This window comes from Enhydra lutris, unplaced genomic scaffold (genome assembly GCF_002288905.1).
Source record: "Enhydra lutris kenyoni isolate GAN:26980312 unplaced genomic scaffold, ASM228890v2 scaffoldscaffold24, whole genome shotgun sequence".
Classification (NCBI taxonomy): domain Eukaryota; kingdom Metazoa; phylum Chordata; class Mammalia; order Carnivora; family Mustelidae; genus Enhydra; species Enhydra lutris.
In genome coordinates, this window is record NW_019154108.1 from 28,271,064 (window position 1) to 28,293,776 (window position 22,713).

The 22,713-nt window shown below is 37.7% G+C and overlaps 1 protein-coding gene across 2 annotated transcripts in view; it reads left to right on the forward strand.

Annotated features, from left to right (window-relative positions):
• The window catches only part of LOC111150792 (ring finger and CCCH-type domains 1), a 74,001-nt gene extending 63,639 nt beyond the window's left edge, over positions 1 to 10,362 (forward strand). The window contains exons 14-20 of one of the 2 annotated variants that reach the window (XM_022508393.1): positions 527 to 679; positions 2,591 to 2,804; positions 3,988 to 4,078; positions 4,329 to 4,461; positions 6,075 to 6,245; positions 7,158 to 7,273; positions 8,415 to 10,362. In XM_022508393.1, the coding sequence (XP_022364101.1) occupies positions 527 to 679; positions 2,591 to 2,804; positions 3,988 to 4,078; positions 4,329 to 4,461; positions 6,075 to 6,245; positions 7,158 to 7,273; positions 8,415 to 8,565 (1,029 nt within the window). In that variant the 3' untranslated portion in view covers positions 8,566 to 10,362. The remainder of the gene's footprint in view (positions 1 to 526; positions 680 to 2,590; positions 2,805 to 3,987; positions 4,079 to 4,328; positions 4,462 to 6,074; positions 6,246 to 7,157; positions 7,274 to 8,414) is intronic. The other variant, XM_022508394.1, reaches the window with a different exon arrangement.
• Positions 10,363 to 22,713: the final 12,351 nt, after the last annotated feature.

The window sequence follows — 22,713 nt, forward strand, 5'->3', positions numbered from 1 at the left end:
TGATTTTATTTATTTATTTGACAGAGAGAGATCACAAGCAGGCAGAGAGGCAGGCAGAGAGAGAGGAGGAAGCAGGCTCCCCGCCGAGCAGAGAGCCCGACGCGGGGCTCGATCCCAGGACACCGAGATCATGACCCGAGCCGAAGGCAGCGGCTCAACCCACTGAGCCACCCAGGCGCCCCTATATAGAATATTCTAAGCTACATTTAAAGTAGTTTTTAATGCTCTTGTTTACCTGGAATGTTCTTAAAAGAAACAATGAGGAGTGTCCAGCAAAGCTAGGGCCTGGTACGTAGTAGTTTAAGTGTTGACTTCCATCTGATAAAAGGATGAGCAAACCTCCTCAAAAATCCCATCTTCACTTGTGTATTTTTCAGTCTACAAAAGTCTTATGTTGTAACAGATCAGATAATCATCATGTTGCTTTAGCATATGGTGTTCTAAGACATTCCTGCTTTTTCTGTGTTGTTATTTATAAGACCCATTGCCTATACATATATATATACTTTTTCCCCCCCATCTGTAGTTTCTGGATGAAGACTTGAAGGTAGCTGGGAAATACAAAGGAAATGATTATAGCCAGTATTCTCCCTGGTCATGTGACACCATCGGCTCCTACATTGGAACCAAAGATGCAAAACCCAAAGATGTGGTGGCAGCAGCGAGTGTGGAAATGATGGTATGTCTGATACTAAGTCATAATGAATACAAATGAAGATAAACCAGATGAATCAGGCCCTGTTAATAGTGTAGACACAAATAATTGAGATTTCCTTAAGAATTTCAGACCATATTCTATATGATGTGAATTGAATTATGTTTAAACTATATGGATTTTTTGTTTGTTTCTTTCAGGTATAAACATAAATCTTCTAATGTATATCTAGATAGACAAAGAAGATCATTTACTGTATTTCTGAGCAGCCAACAGTTAACCAAACAACTGTTTAGAACCCAAATTAAATTATTTTGTATGATTAATCAGGATCTTGGATTTCTTGTTCAAGTAAATTACAACTTTTACAGCTCTGAGGTTTAAACAATGAAGTTGAATCTAATGAACAGCAGTAGTATTTGAGTCAGAATTGTAGCTAGCAAGCTTCAAGTGAACTTGAAATACATAGAAATACATAGAAATGTATTGTAATTGCTCAATTTTATTTTTATTGTCTAATACTAAGTTTTTTATATATATATATAGCTATCTTAATTGCTTCTTTATTTTTTAAAGAAAACTTTATAGAAGTAGTTAAATCTTCTTGTATATACCTCCCCAATCTCATTTTTCTTCCTTCCATCTTCCCTGAAGGTAACCTTTATCTTGAATTGAAACTTTATGATTTCATGGATACTTTTATACTATTCCTAAACAATTTTGGTTTGTATGTTTATAGGCTTTATATATATTACATATTTCAACTTGCATTTTCATTCAAGTTTGTTTTTGAGATGTATCCAAAGTTATAGGTCGGGTTCTTCAATTTTAACTGCTTTTATCAAATACCATTGTATGATAACTGGTGTTGTATAGTAAATATATATACAGATTATTTCTTTTCCTAGCTACAGGGAGTTTGCTCCTCTCTCTCCCTCTGCCCCGTTCCCTGTTCATACTCGCTCTCTCTCTCAAATAATTAAAATCTTCTTAAAATGGGTGGAGGATTATTATATTAAAACCAAAATTAGCAAAATAAGACTCGTTTCCTTAAATCTCTCAAAAATAAAAATATTTGTCAACCTAACCTAGACAGAATTGAAAATCTCCCAAATGGTTGAAAGACCATTAGTGTTTTTCAGACATTCGTGTGCATATAAATTATGTCGGAGTCTAAGTAGAACCTGTTAAAGTGCAGTTCCTAATTCGGTAAGACCAGGGTGGGCCCGAGATTCTGCATTTCTGATGAGTCCCACATGCTGCTGCTGCTGCTGCTGCTGCTATTGGCCGTCAAACTATATTTTGAGCAACAAGGGCCTACCAGTTCGATTTCTGTTTCCATTTATCTTGGTACTTATTTCTAATTGGAATCTCTTTGAAACATCTGCATTGGCACTTCATATTTTTAGGCAGTGGTTTTCTTTCTTTCTTTTTTTTTTTTTTAAAAGATTTTATTTATTCATTTGACAGAGATCACAAGTAGGCAGAGAGGCAGGCAGAGAGAGAAGGGGAAGCAGGCTCCCTGCTGAGCAGAGAGCCCAGTTCGGGGCTCGATCCCAGGACCCTAGGCAGTGGTTTTCTAACTATTGAGTTTTGAAATTGAGTGGGTTGTTATGGGTCTTTTTTTTTTTTTTTTTAAGAATAATTTAGAATAACAGTATAAATATAGGAGCACATACAGTAAGAGGTAAATATCTATCATGAAATTATATCTGTATATTAGAATGTATATACATGTACTGGGTCATGATGTAAGATGTATTTCTTATTGTGATTGGAGGTTTAAAAAGCAATGTTTACGATGACAAGCAAATTATTTTAGTCCTACCAATAAAGACGTTATACTCTTTTTTTTTAAAACCTTACCACAGAGCTGGAGGAAATAATGTTAGAGATCTAAGTGTAGGGTGGATTTCTCATTTTACTTTTTCCCAGAATGTGGAGAGTAAAGGAATGAGAGATCAGCGACTGGATCTTCAGAGAAGAGCAGCAGAAACCAGTGATGATGACCTTATCCCATTTGGAGACCGACCAACTGTATCTCGGTTTGGTGCCATCTCTCGAACCTCCAAAACAATATACCAGGGTGCTGGTCCAATGCAGGCCATGGCACCTCAGGGAGCTCCCACAAAACCTATTAATATTTCAGGTAAGAATCGAAGGTAAGCTGATCTAGTGGGTTCTTATTCATGACTTTCAGCCGCCATCCCTACTCCCCATTTACTGTGAGTACTTTCCATAATCTTCCAAGGCAGTAATCTTTTAAACTCTTGCATGGTATTATCCTTATAGATAGGTAATTAATAACCCAGAGAATTCTAAGGGTACAAACTAAAATGTCTCTTTGTGAAGATTGCCTATGTTGGTTGTGTGTTAATAGCTGTGTTGCTTTTATTAAAATAATACATTCTCGGGGCGCCTGGGTGGCTCAACGGGTTAAAGCCTCTGCCTTTGGCTCAGGTCATGATCCCAGGGTCCTGGGATCGAGCCCCACATCGGGCCCTCTGCTCGGCAGGGAGCCTGCTTCCTCCTCTCTCTCTGCCTGCCTCTCTGCCTACTTGTGATCTCTGTCGTCAAATAAATAAAATCTTTAAAAAAATAATAATAATACATTCTCATTTTAAAAAATTGAAATGGGTGCCTGGGTGGCTCAGTTGGTTAAGTGTTGGACTCTTGATTGCGGTTCAGGTCTTGATCTCAGGGTTGTGAGTTCGAGTGCTGCCAAAAGAAAGGAAAAGAAAGAAAGAGTTACAAAGACTGGTATCTTTTGTTTATTTATTTATTTATTTATTTATTTTAATTTAATTTTTTTTATTTGACAGATCGCAAGTAGGCAGAGGCAGGCAGAGAGAGAGAGGAGGAGGAGGCAGGCTCCCTGCCAAGCAGAGAGCCTGACGTGAGGCTCGATCCCAGGACCCTGGGACCATGACCTGAGCCGAAGGCAGAGGCTTTAACCACTGAGCCACCCAGGTGCCCCAAGACTGGTATCTTTTAGTAAGGAAAAAACATCAGTACCCTCTTACATTAGTGGACATCTTTCCAGATAGCTGTGTATAAAATATGCCTGTGCTTTTTAGGTTATGGCTATCTTATTTTTTAAAAAATTTTATTTATTTATTTGAGAAAGAGAGTGGTGGAGGAGAGGGAGAAGCAGGCTCCCTGCCAAGCAGGGAGCCCACTGTGGGGCTCAATCCTAGGACCCTGGGATCATAACCTGAGCAAAAGGCAGACGCTTAACATCTGGGAGCCACCCAGGCACCCCAGATTATGGCTACCTTAAAAGAATGAAATCTCTGAATTGCATCATCCCACAGTAAATTATTCTCTTACAGATTATAGTCCATATGGAACCCACGGTGGCTGGGGAGGTTCTCCATATTCAACTCATCAAAACATTCCTTCTCAGGGACACTTCAGTGAGAGGTATGAGTCATTCTTTTTACTTTTATAAACCTTTAAAATTATTCAGCTTTTCTTAGTTTATTTTTCTTGTCAGTGATTTTTATCATTTTCATTATGAAGTAACACAGATTTTTATGTCAGCACAGTAGTAGATCGAACCTAGCGGGGGTTTGTTTGTTTTCTTTCAATTTGGTTTTTTTCAGTTGCAGTATAGTTGACACAAAATGTTACATTAGGTCAATAATATTTTATCCTTTCTTTCCCACCAAAGGGAGAGACTGTCCATGTCAGAAGTGGCCAGTCATGGAAAACCCCTTCCATCTGCTGAGAGGGAACAGCTGCGACTAGAATTGCAACAACTAAACCATCAAATTAGCCAACAGACTCAGCTACGTGGGCTAGAGGTACCAGCCTACAGATATTTTTTTCATTCCAATTTTTGAAGGGTTCTCAAAGAGGTTTTAAAAGGAAGAACTTTTAAGGTACTATGAACATAAAAACTTAAGGGCTGTTTCTTCAAAGAATTTAAGTACTTAAGAATTCAGTGTGGGATAATAGGAAATTTAGAATTTCTATTCCATGAAAATAGAAAACAGATTATCTAAAAATTTCCCAGCAGAAACTTCGATTCCCTGATGGCACATTTAAGGTATACAGTTTTTATCAACAAATGCTTTTTTTTAGCTTTTAACATTTTTCATTTTTCATACCGCCTTTCTTAATTTAAAAAATTTTTCCTTTAATCCTCCACATTTATTTATATATCTTTAAAAGATAGAATTTTAGAACTTGGACTTAAAAAAGAGCCTCTGTATAGCGATTGTACCTTTCATTAATCTACTTCTTTGAGTTTATAAGTTACCAATCACAGGTCCTGACTGACCCTTACAATGACCCGATCATGTAGGTTCGGCAAGTGGTATAGTCCCCCTCTTCTGGTTGAAGGATAGGAGTTTCACTGAGGTTGAAATATAAACCCAACTCTTCCTACTCCAAATTCAATGTTCTTTCCACCATGTTGCCTGACACTTAAAGAGAAAAAATATCTGAAAACAAAGAATTTTTAAAATTCTTCAAAGTGCCACATAAAGAAGACGGTTTTGTTTGCTTTACTTACATGGGAGCGTATTCTTTGAATTTAGAAAACTGAAGACATTCTACGGATAAATACATTGCTCCCTTCTGGAGAAGAAGTAACAATCAGAACATTAGTTGTTACCTTTCTACCAAAATCTTTGATTAGGAAGGCACCCCTTTGGGAATAAGTTTTTAACTAATTCTTAGATTCCCTCATTACGAAGACAAATAGGAGATTGTGTTTTTTGGAACACATGTCTGACTTGTGCTCTTATGTAAGCAATTAGGCTTAGAATATTTTTTAACTATGTAATACTCGTATTTCATCTTCTTGTGCCATTATTTTATTTACACTGGTCTAGAACTTATTCCTGATTCCTATTGTTAAAAAAAAAAAATAGAATGCTGTGTTTATGTCCTTCTTTAGTTGATTAGCTTTTTAAAGATTCAGACCATTAACTGCAAGTATTATTTCTTACCCTGCTAGGTCATGGCTTTTTGTCTTATTTGAAATTTGTAGACCCGTTTTCTGTTCCAAAAGAATAAACAGCATCATTTGGAAGTTTGCCACATATTTAACTCAGTATGGTTAAATGTCCTTGCCATTACTGAGGTTTCATTGAAATAAATTGCAGGATTTACTTCAGAAAATTCCATTTTAAAGAGGGGAAGAAATATGCATTTATACTTGATTTCTCTTTCAAATCAAGTAAGAGCAACTTATCCCTAAGATTAAATTACTGTTTAGTAAGTTTAAATCCCCTGGTTTTTCTTTTTAGTTCAAATGGCACTCAAAAGAGATAGAACCTTATAGTGTCATTTTTATTGCAAATATCTTCATGATAAACTACTTGAAGCAGTGGTCTGAAATTGGGCCTGGTCATTCTGTGCATGGTGTGAAATGTGTTGAGTTGTGTATGTGCTTGGCTTTATGTACTAGGCTGTTAGTAACAGGCTGGTGTTGCAGAGGGAGGTGAACACCCTGGCAGGCCAGTCACAGCCCCCACCACCACCTCCAAAGTGGCCTGGAATGATTTCAAGTGAGCAGTTGAGCTTGGAACTGCACCAGGTGGAAAGGGAAATCGGGAAGAGAACCCGGGAACTGAGTATGGTGAGTGTTCTGGTGGGAAAGCATGGGAGCCGGGATAGGTGAAAAGGAAAGCTTCTGTGTAGTGATGTCGGAGAACTCATGGCTCTAGAGCTCTAGAATCATCACCCCAAGGCACTCCAGTGAGTGGTTAATACTTAGAATAAGTTTCATGAGGATGAGCTAGTTCCCTTTTTTATTCATTCCTCTTCTCATTCCCTTTTGGTTTGAGTGTGTTCTCGGTTTTAGGAATTCTGCATTATGAAAAACTTTAAGGGAAAACAAGGCAGTTAATTGTACAATATTAAATTACTGTTAAATATCCTGGTTAGGGAAGATGAGGGGATGGTGTTTATGATTTTGTGAATATGTGTTCACAAATAGCATTCTGGTTTTTATAGCCTTTAGTTATTGAAGACCTGTTTTTTGTTATGAGTAAAATGCAATCTACACTTTCCTTATTGAGGAATTGTATCCATGGATATACTTAGGGTTTGCTTCCTAGTGCCTGAATACTGAATACTGGTGTTAGTAAATTTTGGATTTTGGGCGATTGAACCATTCCCCGCCGGTTGCACGGTAATTGACTCTTTGGTTGCATAATTTTCACGTTCTTTCCAAGCAAATAAATGGGGTATTTCATTTTTCTGGCTTCAGTAAGCACATTATAGGTAGTTATTACATTTTGGCTTACCTTTTCTAAGTCATCAGTTTTTCTAACTTGAGGCATTTGCCCCCTTGTTTTCTGGCTTGGATAGTGAGCAAGTGTACTCTATTATTATCATGTATGTCTCTCTTTTAGGCTGCCCATTTCTTTGGTCATTTTATAAAAGTGTATATGATTTGTGAATTATCAATTTGTATTAATCTGTATTTGGTCTCTCATTAGCACCATTAAATAGAAGATAACTGAATTTACTTCCTTCTCTTTCAAAGGAGAACCAGTGTTCCCTGGACATGAAAAGCAAATTGAATACAAGTAAGCAAGCTGAAAATGGACAACCAGAACCACAAAATAAGGTTCCAGCTGAGGACCTTACATTGACATTCAGGTAAAGGAAGGGACATTGTTATAGTCTTACATTATGCAGTCTTGACAGAAGTATCCTCATAAATATGATTTGTTTTTAAAATTATCATTCTGTATACATTAAGAATATTTTCACATAAATTTAGATATAAAACTTGGAAGTTTAAAACAGGTTCAAAACTGAATTATCTGTTAATACCTAAAAATTAATTTTTCTGGCTCCATTTCTTCTTTCCTATTTTTTAGTTTATTTAAAGCCAGTGTTAACATTTTGCTGTAGACCTTTCCAGCCCTTCTAAAGTGTGTGGGGATTTAGCCTTTTCAAATCCACCTTCCACCCTATCCCCTTGGTTTTTAATTCGGTCTATCCCATATCATCTAGAGGTGGAGGGATACATGTTAGCTCTCTGTGAACAACCCTGCAATAAACAGGTTTGTAGTAGTTCTTTATGTGCACAGCTGTCATTATTTCCTCAGGGTAGTTTGAAGTCATTTGCGGCATAGTCCTGAATTACTCTCCTGATGATTGCATAGCAATAATTTCTAATGCCCTGTTACTTTCAGGCTTAGTTTTTAGCTAATTAAATCGATGCATTGTCCTGAGTTCTAAATAATTTCTTGTACTTGTAAGCCTGGTAAAGCAGGGGTCAGAGCTTTTAGTCCAGATAGTAAGAATTTAAAATTAGGGGTCTTACAGTCTCTGTGGAGAAACTCTCAGTTCTGCCCTTGTAGTGTGAAAGCAGCCATAGACAATCCATGAACAGATGGGCAAGCTATGTTTCAGTAAACCTATACTTACAAAAACAGGCACTGCTTAGCCTTAGTTTGCCAACCCCTATGCTTAAACCATGGACATCGAACTGTAAATTAAAATCCAAAAAGCTACTTGCATATTTTTCCATACTAGTAAAAGAAAGGCCCTATTTTTTTTTTTTAAGATTTTATTTATTTATTTAACACAGAGAGATCACAAATAGGCAGATAGCCCGATGTGGGGCTCGATCCCAAGACCCTGAGACCATGACCTGAGCTGAAGGCAGAGGCTTAACCCACTGAGCCACCCAGGTGCCACAAGAAAGACCCTATTGATTTTATTCTGCTAATACTCATTTTTATCTCTCTCCTTATTTAAAATTCCAACTTTTTTTTTTATATGTTAACAGCGATGTACCAAATGGCTCAGCTTTGACACAAGAGAATATCAGCCTCCTGTCAAACAAGACCAGCTCTCTGAACCTGTCAGAGGACCCCGAGGGAGGAGGTGACAACAATGACTCCCAGAGAGCAGGAGTCACACCCACTTCTGCTCCCTAAATTATGAAGAGTCCAACGTTTATCTTTTGCTCCTGATTAATTTGTGGGGCATAGGGGTAGGAGAACAGATAACTTCTAAACTTTTTCTCTGAGAGTGGTCAGAGAAATCAAGGAAAAGTAGCGGAGGCAATGTGCACAAACACCACTACTAAAAACAAACCCTGCACATAGTTCACATTAATGCATTTTTTAATTTAAAAAAAAAAGAAAAAGAAAAAGAAAATTAGCAGTATCTGCAAGCAATTCAGATTAAATTTGTTTTTGTTCTGTGAATGAACTTTATTTTAATAACTTTGGACGCCTTGGATCCAGGGCTTTAAAAAAAAAGATATTATATATACACTCTGTTTGATTAATTGTATGATCTTAATGAAGTAGGTTTTTCTTGTATTTTGGTATTATTACATACCCAGTGTATAATTCCTTACCCCCAGTCCTATCCAACGTTTGCAAACCCCATAAATTAAAACAGACAGAAAGCACCAGACTGTGAGAATTTGGTGGTGCTTGAGAAACAAAGAGACAGTAGTAGACTAGTTATTAGAAAATGTGCAGCAAACCAACTTTTCCAAGAGCTATTACTTGAAAGTCATAATTTTCTTTCTCTTTCTGGTTACTGGCCTCATATGTATGTTTTTCATATGGCACTAAAACTTCTGGTTTTTGCTTTTTCAGAGAGATAATTACCAATTAATTTTTTGAAGTCCTCACTTCCATATTAAGGATCCATGTCATTCTCTTAATGTAATCAGAAAGTCAGGCCAATATGGTAGGCTCTTTGATTAGTTTAAATGGAGATGATTTTAAGAATGAACTGTAACTTACTAGTACTGAAAATACATGGTCAGTGTATTACCTGTACTAAGCGGATGGTTGGAAATTTGGAGCTGTGCTCTTTCAAATTAAACTTCTGCTAAAATCATAAAATGTATTAAAAAAAAAATCAGCCATGTTTTAAAACTGCAACACTTGACTTGAACTGAAAATGAACAGTCATGTTATTTCAGTGGATGTTTTTATTTTGTTTTACTGTCAAAACCCAAAAGTATAAAATCACATGAAAGCCACTGGCTTTTCAAGTAGATTTGGCAAATACAGATTGCCCAGATCTTAAGGATAGTTATGAATTGACTAGTTGTTGTTCAGAATCATTGGCACCATTAGGTTGTAAATATCTAAAAGTCAGTTTTCTTAGACTTGACTTTACAGTAGTGAAGAGATTCTTCGTAAAAGTGTTGAAAAGAATAAGGAAGAATTTTTTTAATTTAGTTCTGCTGCACATATTCTGATGCTGTGTGTCTATACTGAACTAAGACCCTCTAGAACATGTTTAGTGGGGATTATTTGATGTAGTCACCCTCCCCATCCCTCCGTTTGCCTGATTTTTTAAAACTTTCCCTTTCTGGACTATACTACTAAAACAGAAAGCACTGGTTATGTAATAAGTTACTGCATTGCTTTGGTTGGGTAAAAGCAAGAGTTTGTATTTTTCTTGTTTCTTATTTTCTTAACCCTTAACTCCTGCTGAGGTCATAACAACCTCAGTGTAAGCTCTGTGTCCATCATACTGTTAACTGAAATAAATGGGGGGAGGGGGGAGGGAAATACAGTCCTGCCATTGCCTACCAGTAGGAGAGTCCAAACAGAACACTCTTTTGAGTAGCGATTATTTAATTTGCCCAGTCAAGGCACCGTGTTTATATACTATTTCACATTGAATTTGATTATGCCCTACAGACCTGGCTGGTCAAGGATTTGATATACACATATTGGCTTGGGATTCGAGCTTTCTTTTTTATTTAAATAAAAATTTATATATATTATATATATATACATATATACATAGCTATATCTGTATATATATTGGGTATGTTTTAAGGATTTTTTCGCATGAGCGCAGCTGTTGCGATAAAATGACTGATTGGGAGGTAGAAGCACTGAATGAAGATGAGGCATTTTTTTCAGTTGATATCATATTTTCCTTTTTTAAAAAATACACACTTGCTTTTTTTGCTTTTTTGTTTATTTTCGTTTTTGCTTGAAACCCTCTTATATGTAAGTGCTTATTGTTTTTTGGGAGAAGGAAAGAAACTTTGTATGTCTGACAGAGTCCCAAGAGTTTTCATTTCTTTGTATAACTATAAAAGGCAACATTCTTGGCCTCCAACCTTCTGTAGGCAGATTTGGGCAGATCTTATTTCTCATTTGGACATGTTAGATGATTCCTAAATTTTAGAAGCAGTTGGTTCAGTTTGGAACTCAGAATGATTCTGGTATTAGGGAATTTTTGAGTATTGATTTTGTTGAAGTTCAGAATAAAAGTAAAATTCTATTTTGGATATCCATCGAAACATCTAATAAGTCAACTTCTGTTATTCTTATTTTTATATCCTCCAAATACACTCCTTGCTTCCACCATTTTTATTTCATAAGCTAGGCAGGAATAGGTAGTATTTCTATTATGAATAAAACCAGAAAAGCCACTATTTTGAATTGACTTAAAATCGTCCCTTTCACTTTTTAAGGTAATTTCATTGGTGATGGGGGTGAGGGGCAGATCACTTAAATTGTAGCCTTAATTCTAGCTGTACCTCAGTAAGGCCCCACACACTCTGAGGAAATCTGGTTGGGTAGAAAGGCAGAACAATGATAGCCTATCCCACTGTGCCTTTAACTTACCTATTTTAAATTGGTCATTCTGCCTTATCTCAGTGGAAATTCTTAAAACTTTCCTAGTACCCCCAAGCAGCTTTAGAAATTAAATAAAACTCCAAAGTTTGGATTTTTTTTTTTTTTTCCTTTTCCCTTGCTCTGTGATACACTTTGTGGAACGATGAGCCTGTAAGCAGCCTTTTTGGGCAAAACTGCTTGACTCTTTTTTTAACTGCTTGACTCTTCAGCTGCTTCTTTTTTTTTCTTTTGTCAAAACCTGTGAAAGGGATTGTTTTTGGGGGGTTTTTTGTTTTTGTTTTTGTTTTTCGCTTTTAAAATGTATGCCTTTAGAGACAGTTAAGAAATTAAATCAGTCAAATAGGAAATACAGTTTTTATGCTTTCTACTTAGTAAATATTAATTTCTTCTGGAGATGACTTTATTTGCTTTTCATTGAATTCAGAAGCAAGACTGACATCACAGATGAACATGAGCAATTCTGAGAGGGTGAAGGTAGGAGTATAGTAATCATTGTGTTCACTCTTGTTTAGATAACAAAACCAGAATCTTATTATAGCTAGGAATATAAAAGTACTTTCCCCCCCCCCAAGGTATCTCTGGAAAAGTGTAGAAGAGCTAAGAATAAGGTATCTACACATAGTTTCCTAACTTATATATAGTTCTTTTACCTTATAGATACTGTCACAAGATAAGTCCAGTAGCTGCCCTGTCTTGGGTAATTTACAGAAGCTAAAGTGACCAAAGATCCATTCCTTATAACTTTTGTAATCAAAAGAACAGTTAGTTAATAGCATAGGTTTCTAGTAATAGTATTCACATGATAAGACACTATTTCTAATGCCAGTTATAAATATCCAAATACTCAGAATGTATAAAAAAATTATTTGGTATGGCATTAATGTGGCTGATTCCCTTCTCTCATCATATTTCCCTTCCCTTCTGGACTTCCCCATGCATTTATTCTTTTGCCTAAAAGACATAAAATTGGTATGATTCTCATTTGCTACCATGAATGTGTAACTCCATCAGACTTTCCATAGGTCTTCAGGGTTGGAGCTCAAAGTTTGTTTGTTTTTTTTTCCTGACTCTTTTCTGTCTTGCAAATTCCCCTTGACTTACCCACTGCCCTCCCCAATCTGCAACAGTGACAGTTTGCTGCCTCAAAACAGAGCATTCAAATGAATTCGCTTAGCCAATAACTTCTGTGAAGTTGCCTTTTCTAATGGTGTTATTACTCAGTGATGCACAAATGTGGTATTTGCCCTACTGGTAGGCAAACAAAGGTCTGGTTAAGAATGGTAACCTGCTGTTTTCTTTAAAGGAGAGCCAAAGACTTGTGCTTTACTCTGTTTTGGTTTTGGGGGAAATAGCCATTTTGATTGTGAAACCTTCTAGTATTTGTCAGTTGATTGTACTGTGTAAGTAGATTTATCTAAAGATAACTGTTAAAGGTAGCTGGCCTTATAAAATGTAAAAGTAATGAAAATTCACTAGTTTCTCTAAACCAGTGAATGTCATCTTTTACAATATTGTGTGTAAGTAGACCCCCTGTTTTTTGAGATTATCTTGTCATGATAGCATCTTGTGTGTTTTGGTTTTGTACTTGTGTCTGGAAGGACAATCTCTATCACTATGGTCAAGCTATGAGACTGGGTAAAAGAATTCATGAGCATGTGACTGGTGAGAAATAAAACTATAGTCACTGCATGTCTACGATTATATTTGGATTTGGAGAAAAACATTCTCTTCACTAAAAAGTATTTGAGCGCTTTTAAATACAAATGGTGACGGATGGAGGTCTTACCATCTTTTTTCCACTTCATTTTTGCTCATTTTAAAGAATTGAGTAAAGGTTTCATAATTTTAAATTTACCTGTTAAAAGCACCTGTAATGATACATATTTTGTAAAAGGAAAGATCCAGTTACTTTTTTGGAGAAATTAATGATCTGCCTGGAAATTAACTTCAGTGTTTACCTAGATTTGTCCCCTAAAAGAGCCTGATTGTGTTTATTTTTTAGTTGGTGATACCTGGTGATAGTGTTACAAGATGATCTCTTCCCTGTAAAGTCAGCCTGTCCTTTTAGAAAAAAAATTAGAGCAAACTAAACTAAAGCAGATTTCACTTTCAACAGTAGGGATTGAACAAACAAGCAGTCTACTGCTGTCATCATTTTACCCATTTTGCTGGTCCTCATTCATACCTTTCTACCTTGGACAGCTATGACTTTTATATTTATTTGTGCTTCAGCTCAGCTTTATGAAATTTTCCTGCTGAAAGGATTTACTGGGAGTTGTAGGTGGATTGCAGTTAATATTTTATTAAATTCTTTATTCAGTTTTTCTGAGCCATTTGAAAAAGAAAGCTGTTTTTGTCAAAAGGTACTGTTAATTGTAGTAAATACCAACTTAAGATTTGGTTTTTAAGATTTTATTGCTTTGACTGCTAAAGATGTTTTCACATATAAAATATTCTAATTGATAAATAATACTAGCTATGATGTTAATAATAGGACACTGCCACCACCAGGAAGAAGTAACACCTTTTAATAATAAATGCGTTCCCAATAGGTGGGTTTTCAATACTGCACTGAAGAAAGTGGGTAGAGCCCTTTGAAATTGTGATAAAGGGACTTAACCTCATCACTGGAATCCTTCTTTTCAGAGCCTCTGAATTTTCAGCCAAACACTGAATTTACTTTGAATTTTATTCCTAAACAAAACATCTCTAGAGTAATAACCTTTGTTTTCACAAGAAAATAAGGCACAATAACCCGAGAGAGAAGTTAAACCTCAAGATAATATTGTGTCCAAAAATGTGTATTTAGAAAAGTTAAATCCTGTGGAGTTAGTATATGTATGTATGTGTATATATATCTATACACACACACACACACACACACTAGACAAGGTGACTTATTTTCTTGTACTGAGGTCTGTTTCTGGTTGTTTTTGTTTTGTTTTGCTGTTTTTAACTCTGTGTAGACAGAGCTCACAAGTCTTTGGCTTCCATTTTAGGTTGTACACTCAGAGTCATCTTATAACTGGAAACTATCAGACAGCCCCTGCCCCCCACCCCAGCCAGTGCATGAAAGGGTCATGAAAAGGATGGAAAGAAACTATTGGATAATTGGTTGCCTGGATGTTGTTGGGTTTTGGTTGGGGGGGGGGGGTTGCCTATTGTTGTTTTTTAAAATCACCATTTATAGTGTAATCACTGATTGACTGCCATTCTTACAATAGTATCTAAACAACCCTGTAATATATTCCTCTGATTTAAAGGTATTTGAAGCTTTTGTTTATCATTTTTACATCCTCTTTTCAACGAAGGCACTGTCCTGAGAGCTACTTTTTCCAGGTGTGTTGTTGCCCACATTTTCATTGCCATACCCCACATCCCAACCCCACCCCAATCGCCCTTCATCCTCTTCTTACTTTCTGGAAATGAAAGGAACTTGCAGGGGAATTTTCTTTTTTCCATTTTATTCACTGATCAGAGGCCTTGTTGTCTTACTTTATGACAATACTCTAACTTTTTGGAACAAGAGCAGTGGAAAAAGTTAATTAAGATGATGAACAAAATCTTTTACCCACTGAAGCATTTTCCAGTTGTGAGATTCCTCTTTGTGTGTGGTCTCCCCTTGTTCCTCCTGCTACCCTTTTCCCATGACTATGGTCAATTTGGTCTTTAGGCTCATACCAGTCTCCCCGAGACATTCTGCAGTCATTATCACCTTTTTGGGTGGATTTTATTTTGTTTTATTTTGGTTTTTTGTTTTTTGTTTTTTTAAAAAAACTTTTTAACATTGATGCATATTTGCTTGGGATAGAGCTTGTGTACTTTACCAATCGTATTGATTGTATGTGATTGTGCCCTGCAGAGGTATATTTAACAAGACAAAAATAATTGAGGTTAATAAAGGAGCCCATAGATTTGAGTCAGGTTATAGATGACTTCATGAAATCACTTAGTTTTGGATAGTGAGAATTTATATCTCCTATTCTTATAAATCAGTGCTAGACAAAGTACCATTTTTTAAAAGTTCTCTTGAATTCCTATTTTTTTCCTTGCCTCAGCTCCCTGTTTATTCTTGCCTGTCTCCACCCACCTGTTCAGGAATAAAAATATTGTCTTAAAGTGACAGCTGATTTTTAAATTGCTAAAGTTTGTGAAATTTTACTTTTTCCAGGTGTTTTCAACTTTCTAAAAAAAGAAATGAAAATAAATGGGTTGGAATTTCACAAACTGTGAATAGTTCTTGAGATTCTGGCAAACTGTGAAATCTTATTTGAAGACTATCTCTTGAAAGTTGTGGTTTTGGAATAGGAAGAAAAAAACCCTGTTCGAAATGGACCATTTTCTTCTCTTTTTAATGTGTTTATATTTCCAGTTTTTAAATAGCCTTCAAAACAAGTGAGGTGGAAGTAAAGAGTAATAGGAAGATGTTTAGGGCAGCAGAATTCTGGGTCTGAATAAGTACATGTTATACTTGTCAGGTTTTTAAGAGGATTAAGGCCATCTTTATCAATTTTGTATTACTTGTGTGCATGTTGTTTATATCAAAGATGCCACATTTTGTTAAAATGCTATTTCCTTTATTACCGTGGAAACTGACTCAGCCTCATGTTGCTCCTAACTAGTGTTTAAAGCTCCCATGAGTTGCAGATAAAAGGGTTATTTTAACAAGTAGAAGGAGGTGATTCACCTTTTGGTTTGTAAATATATGAAAGTGTCTACAAGGTCTTTATCTGCTTTCTGTCAGCATTTATATTAAATGATAAATTAATGAGGAGAAATGTGTAGTCTTTTTTATAAACGAGTCTGTGCCATTTTATTCTAACCTTGGGATTGTTACACCTTTTTTTATGTGAAAAATGGAGAATTAGATAAAAACATACTTGCAGTAGCCAATTTTGTAGAGCTATCATAGGAATTACTCCAACCTTAAATACACTACAATCCATATTCCTTCATATGTTCTAAAGCTATTGCACAGTAAAGGTGGTGCATTTGAGATCCTAGCATCAGTAGTCAGTGAGACTCCAGGGCTAATAACCAGAGTTCTGGTTCTCTTTTTTTTTTTTTTTTTTTAAGATTTTATTTATTACTTATCTTTATTATTTTTTTTTAAGATTTTATTTATCCATTTGACAGAGAGAGATCACAAGTAGACAGAGAGGCAGGCAGAGAGAGGGGGGGGGGAAGCAGGCTCCCTGCTGAGCAGAGAGCCTGATGCAGGACTCGATCCCAGGACCCTGAGATCATGACCTGAGCCAAAGGCAGCGGCTTAACCCACTGAGCCACCCAGGCGCCCCTATTACTTATCTTTATAAGCCACTTCCTAATCAGGACCTTCTTTTATGTTTAAGCAGCATGGACTTCCTGTGGGTACCTTCCTGATGCAAATATTTTTTGTCTTTCCATCCTTTTTTTTTTTTTTTTTTAAAGAATTTATTTATTTGACAGAGAGAGATCACAAGTAGGCAGAGAGGCAGGCAGAGAGAGAGAGGGAAGCAGACTCCCTGCCGAGCAGAGAGCCTGATGCGGGGCTCGATCCCAGAACCCCGAGATCATGACCTGAGCCGAAGGCAGAGGCTTAAACAACACTGAGCCACCCAGGTGCCCCTCCATCCTAACTGACTTCTAATTGTCCTGAAATCCCCACCCATTAGTCATTCCTTGCAGTTGGAGGGTGTGTAGGTTGATTTTCTCCTAGAGACTGGTGTAAAATATGCCTTAGTCAGCAATTCAGTGGCATGAAGAAGGAAAAAGGGGAGGGGAAGGGGCTGCTAGATTCAAAAGAAGGTTAAGACAAAAAGAAAAATACAACATGTGGAGTTTATTTGGATCCTGAATCAAATGTGGGGGAAAATTTTTTTTTTTAATTTTACTTATTTGACAGAGAGACAGCAAGAGAGGAAACACAAACAGGGGGAGTGGGTGAGGGAGAAGCAGGCTTCCCACTGAGCAGAGAGCCCAATGCGGGGCTCGATCCCAGGACCCTGGGATCATGACCTGGGCCAAAGGCAGACGCTTAACAACTGAGCCACCCAGGCGCCTGGTTACTAAGTAAGACCGAGGAATGACCTTTTTGTTCAGTGTGATAATAGCAACATGTTTATATAAGTAAATGTCCATATTTTTAAAAGATGTATAACTGACAATTCCTGGCATTTCCTTTATTTTTTTTTTAAGATTTTATTTATTTATCTGACAGAGATCACAGGTAGGCAGAGAGGCAGGCAGAGAGAGAGGAAGGGAAGCAGGCTTCCTGCTGATCAGAGAGCCCGATGCAGGGCTCGATCCCAGGACCCTGAGATCATGACCTGAGCCGAAGGCAGAGGCTTTAACCCACTGAGCCACCCAGGTGCCCCAAGCAGAGGCTTTTTAACCCACTGAGCCACCAAGGCACCCGTACAGAAAAGTAATATACCTAAACAGTGAAGGTTATTTTCACCTCCTACCAAAAATTAGCAATTAGGTATCTTTGTTTGGTACCACACCTGACCTCAAAGGAATCAACCATAGTAAAAGAAAGGTTAAGGGGCGTCTGGGTGGCTCAGTGGGTTAAAGCCTCTGCCTTCGGCTCAGGTCAGGATCCCAGGATCCTGGGATCGAGCCCTGCATCGGGCTCTCTGCTCAGCAGGGAGCCTGCTTCCCTTCCTCTCTCTCTGCCTACCTGTGATCTCTGTCAAATCAATAAAATCTTAAAAAAAGAAAAAAACAAAGTTTAGAGGGTATGAAGGATGGTAACTACAACCATCCTTGAATATTACAAAATCTAGAGTGGGAATTCCAAAACCAGCCATGCCATCTTTACCACTATGCTAGGCCTACCCTGCCCACGAGCAATAGGATATTTTCTGACCCTTTACACTGAGACTCACATAGATTAATACGAGTTTGTTTTTTTGTGTATATTAGCATTTCATTCCCAGTAACCCTAATCTGCAATGATCAATTAATAAATGCCCTCCACTTTCCAACATGGTGGCCCACCCTTATTTGGAAGACTTTGCAACTCAAAAGTGGCTTTTCAACTAGTCACTGAACACCCACTTTGGTGTTAAGTGAATTATTGAGTACTTAATCATATCTACCACACTGTAGAAGATAGAATCCTATCTTCATCTTCAAGGAGCTTAGGCTCCAGTTATGGAAACTGACATGAACAGTTTTAAAATAGGTAACAGGGACACCTGGGTGGCTCAGTCAGTTGGCTGGCTGCCCTCAGCTCAGTGATGGTCCGGGGTTCTGGGATCAAGCCCTCATTGGGCTCTTTGCACAGCAAGGAGCCTACTCCTTTTCCATTGTGTTTATGCTTTCTCGCTATCTCTTGTCTCTCAAATAAAATCTTTTAAAAAAATGATTGTTTAAAAAAAAAACATAAAAGGGGAGGAGCAAGTTGGCAGAGGAGTAGGGGACCTAAATATCAGGAGTTCAGCTAGATACCAAACCATTCTGAACACCTACTAACGAGATCGAAGAGAAGAGCAGCAATTCTCGGAACAGAAAATTGACCACTTTCTGGAAAGTAGGATGTATGGAGAAGTGAATCCAAGGCAACATTCGGGAAGAGAGACCATGGGGAGAGGGCCAGCCCCTGGCAAGTGGTAGAGCAGTGAGCACAAAATCAGAGCTTTTAGAAGTTTGCTCCACTGAGGGACATTGTTCCAGAGGCTAAGCAGGGGGTGGTGCCCTTGCGGGGACAGTGTGGTCTCAGGATGCACAGGGACGCAGAAGGACCGCAGGTGCCTGAGTATGGCAGAGCTCCCAGGTATCAAGGCAGGAAGACCGGCTGCAGAGATGGAGCCAAGGAGGGGTCTCTCAGGGTTACCTCAAGCTGTAACCCAAGGCACAGTTGGGCCACTGCTCTTTAAGCAGGGACCCCACAAGTGGCAGATCCAGGGAGAACTTCTCCTTCCTCTTCCAAGAGGAGCGGCGTGGGAGCATGCTGCAGAAATATGCTGGGTTTGGAAACTCCAAACAGGGCCCTGCGCCAGAGAGAAATGCTCACTCACAGTCCAGGTGAGCTCAAACTGCAGCTGGAGACCAGGGAGACTGGAGGGATTGACTGCTTTTCTCTGCGGGTGTACTGAGGAGTGGGGCCCTGAGCTCTCGGCTCCTATGGGGCCAGAGACTGGGAGGCCGCCATCTTCATTCCCGTCGTCCAAAGATACATGGAAAGCGTTCAGGGAACAAAAGCTACCAAGAACAAACCCCCCAGCAGATTACTTAGCCTGGCCCCCCGCAAGGGCGGTACAATTCTGCCTCAGGCAAAGACATTTGAGAATCACTACAACAGGCCCTTCCCACAGAAGATCAGCAAGAACATCCAGCCAAGACCAAGTTTACTGATCAATGAGAACTGTGAACTCCAGAGCTAGGGGAAACAACACATAGAATTCATGGCTTTTTTTTTCCCCCTTAATTTAAAAAAATTTTTCCTCTTCCTATTTTAATGTTTTCTATTTTATCAATACCTTCTAAAAATCTTTCTTAATTTTCATTTTTATAGTCCTATTTTATCTCTTCATTGTACTTAACCTTATTTTTTTGTACACATACAGGTTTTTTCTTCAAAATTTTGGGATACAGTTTCTTCTAACAGATCAAAATATACCCTAAATCTAGCACATGGCTTTGTTCTAATCTCCAGCCCGATGACATTCTTTCTTTTTTTTTTTTCTTTTTTCAGTCAACTTCTTATCAATTCCTTTTTTAGAACCTTTTTAAATTTTCATCTTTAAAATTTTTATTTTTCATCTTTAAAACTTAAAGATGAAAATTTTAAAATTTCATCTTTAAAATTCATCTTTACAGTCACTTGTGTGTGTGTGTGTGTGTGTGTGTGTGTGTGTATCTCCAGAATCAAGTGTGTGGCTCCCTTCTATTCACCAGTCTAATATATTTTTATTTTTTATTTTTCCCCCCTTTCATTCTACCCTTGATTTTTGGTCTCTTCTGATTTGGTTAATGTATATTTTTCTGGGGTCATTGCTACCCTGTTAGTATTTTGTTCTCTCATTCATCTGTTCTTATCTGGATAAAAAGACAAGGCAGAAAAGCTCACCACAACAAAAAAGAACAAGAGGCAGTACCGACGGCTAGGGACCTAATCAATATGGACGTTAGTAATATGTCAGAACTAGAGTTCAGAATGACGATTATCAAGGTGCTACCTGGGCTTGAAAAAAGCATGGAATATACTAGGGAATCCCTTTCTGGAGAAATAAAAGAACTAAAATCTAACCAAGTTGAAATAAAAAAAGCTATTAATGAGGTGCAATCAAAAATAGAGGCTCTCTGGGGCGCCTGGGTGGCTCAGTGGGTTGGGCCACTGCCTTCGGCTCAGGTCATGGTCTCGGAGTCCTGGGATCGAGTCCCGCATCGGGCTCTCTGCTCAGCAGGGAGCCTGCTTCCTCCTGTCTCTCTGCCTGCCTCTCTGCCTGCTTGTGATCTCTGTCTATCAAATAAATAAATAAATAAATCTTAAAAAAAAAAAATGGAAGCTCTCACTGCTAGGATAAATGAGGCAGAAGAAAGAATTAGTGATATAGAAGACCAAATGATGTAGAATAAAGAAGCTGAGCAAAAGAAAGACAAATAACTACTGGATCATGAGGGGAGAATTCGAGAGATAAGTGATACCATAAGACGAAACAGTATTAGAATAATCGGAATCCCAGAAGAAGAAGAGAGGGACAGAAGGTACATTGGAGCAAATTATAGCAGAGAATTTCCCTAATTTGACAAAGGGAACAAGCATCAAAATCCAGGAGGCACAGAGAACCCCTACAATCAATAAAAACAGGTCCACTCCCTGTCATCTAATAGTAAAATTTACAAGTTTCAGTGATAAAGAGAAAATCCTGAAAGAAGTTCGGGACAAGAGGTCTGTAACATACAACAGTAGAAATATTAGATTGGCAGCAGACCTATCCATAGAGACCTGACAGGCCAGAAAGGACTGGCATGATACATTCAGAGCACCAAGCAAGGAAAGTATGCAGCCAAGAATACTATATCCAACGAGGCTGTCATTGAAAATAGAAAGATAAAAAGCTTCCAGGACAAACAAAAACTAAATGAATTTGCAAACACCAAGCCAGCCCTACAAGAAATATTGAAAGGGGTCCTCTAAGCAAAGAGAGAGCCTTAAAGTAACAGACCAGAAAGGAACAGAGACAATATACAGTAACAGTCACCTTACAGGCAATACAATGGCGCTAAATTCATTTCTTTCAATAGTTACCCTGAATGTAAATGGGCTAAATGCCCCAATCAAAAGACACAGGGTATCAGAATGGATAAAAAGAAAACAAAAACAAAAACAAAAAACCCACCAAGACCCATTGATATGCTGTCTGCAAGAAACTCATTTTAGACCCAAAGACACCTCCAGATTTAAAGTGAGGGGGTGGAAAACAATTTACCATGCTAAAGGACATCAAAAGAAAGCTGGGATGGCAATCCTATTATCAGATAAGTTAGATTTTAAGCCCAACACTGTAAGAGATGAGGAAGGACACTATATTATACTTAAAAGGTCTGACCAACAAAAAGAGCTAACAATTTTGAATATCTATGCCCCTAACATGGTAGCAGCCAATTATATAAACCAATCAATAACAAAATCAAAGAAACACAACAAAAATACAATAAAAGTAACACCCCCCTCACTGAAATGGACAGATCATCCAGGCAAAAGATCAACAAGGAAATAAAGGCTTTAAATGACACACTGGACCAGATGGACATCACAGATATATTTAGAACATTCCACCCCAAAACAACAGAATACACATTCTTCGCTAGTGCACAGGGAACATTCTCCAGAATAGATCACGTCCTAGGTGACAAATCAGGTCTCAGCCAGTACCAAAGATTGGGATCATTCCCTGCATATTTTCAGACCACAATGCTTTGAAACTAGAACTCAGTCACAAGAGGAAAGTTGGTAAGAACTCAAGTACATGGAGGCTAGAGAGCATCCTACTAAAGAATGAACGGGTCAACCAGGAAATTAAAGAAGAATTTTAAAAATTCATGGAAACAAATGAAAACACAACTGTTCAAAATCTTTAGGTTACAGCAAAGGTGGTCCTGAGAGGAAAGTATATAGCAATACAAGCCTTTCTCAAGAAATCAGAAAGCTCTCAAGTACACAACCTAACCCTACACATAAAGAAGCTGGAGAAAGAACAGCAAAGAAAACCCAAACCCAGCAGGAGAAGAGAAATAATAAAGATCAGAACAGAAATCAATGAAATCGAAACCAAAAGAACAGTAGAACAAATCAATGAAACTAGGAGCTGGTTCTTTGAAAGAATAAGATTGATAAACCCCTGGCCAGAGTTATTCAAAAGAAAAGAGAAAGGACCCAAGTTAAAAAATCAGGAATGAAAGAGGAGAGATCACAACCAACACCAAAAAAAATACGAACAATTATAACAACATATTATGAGCAACTAT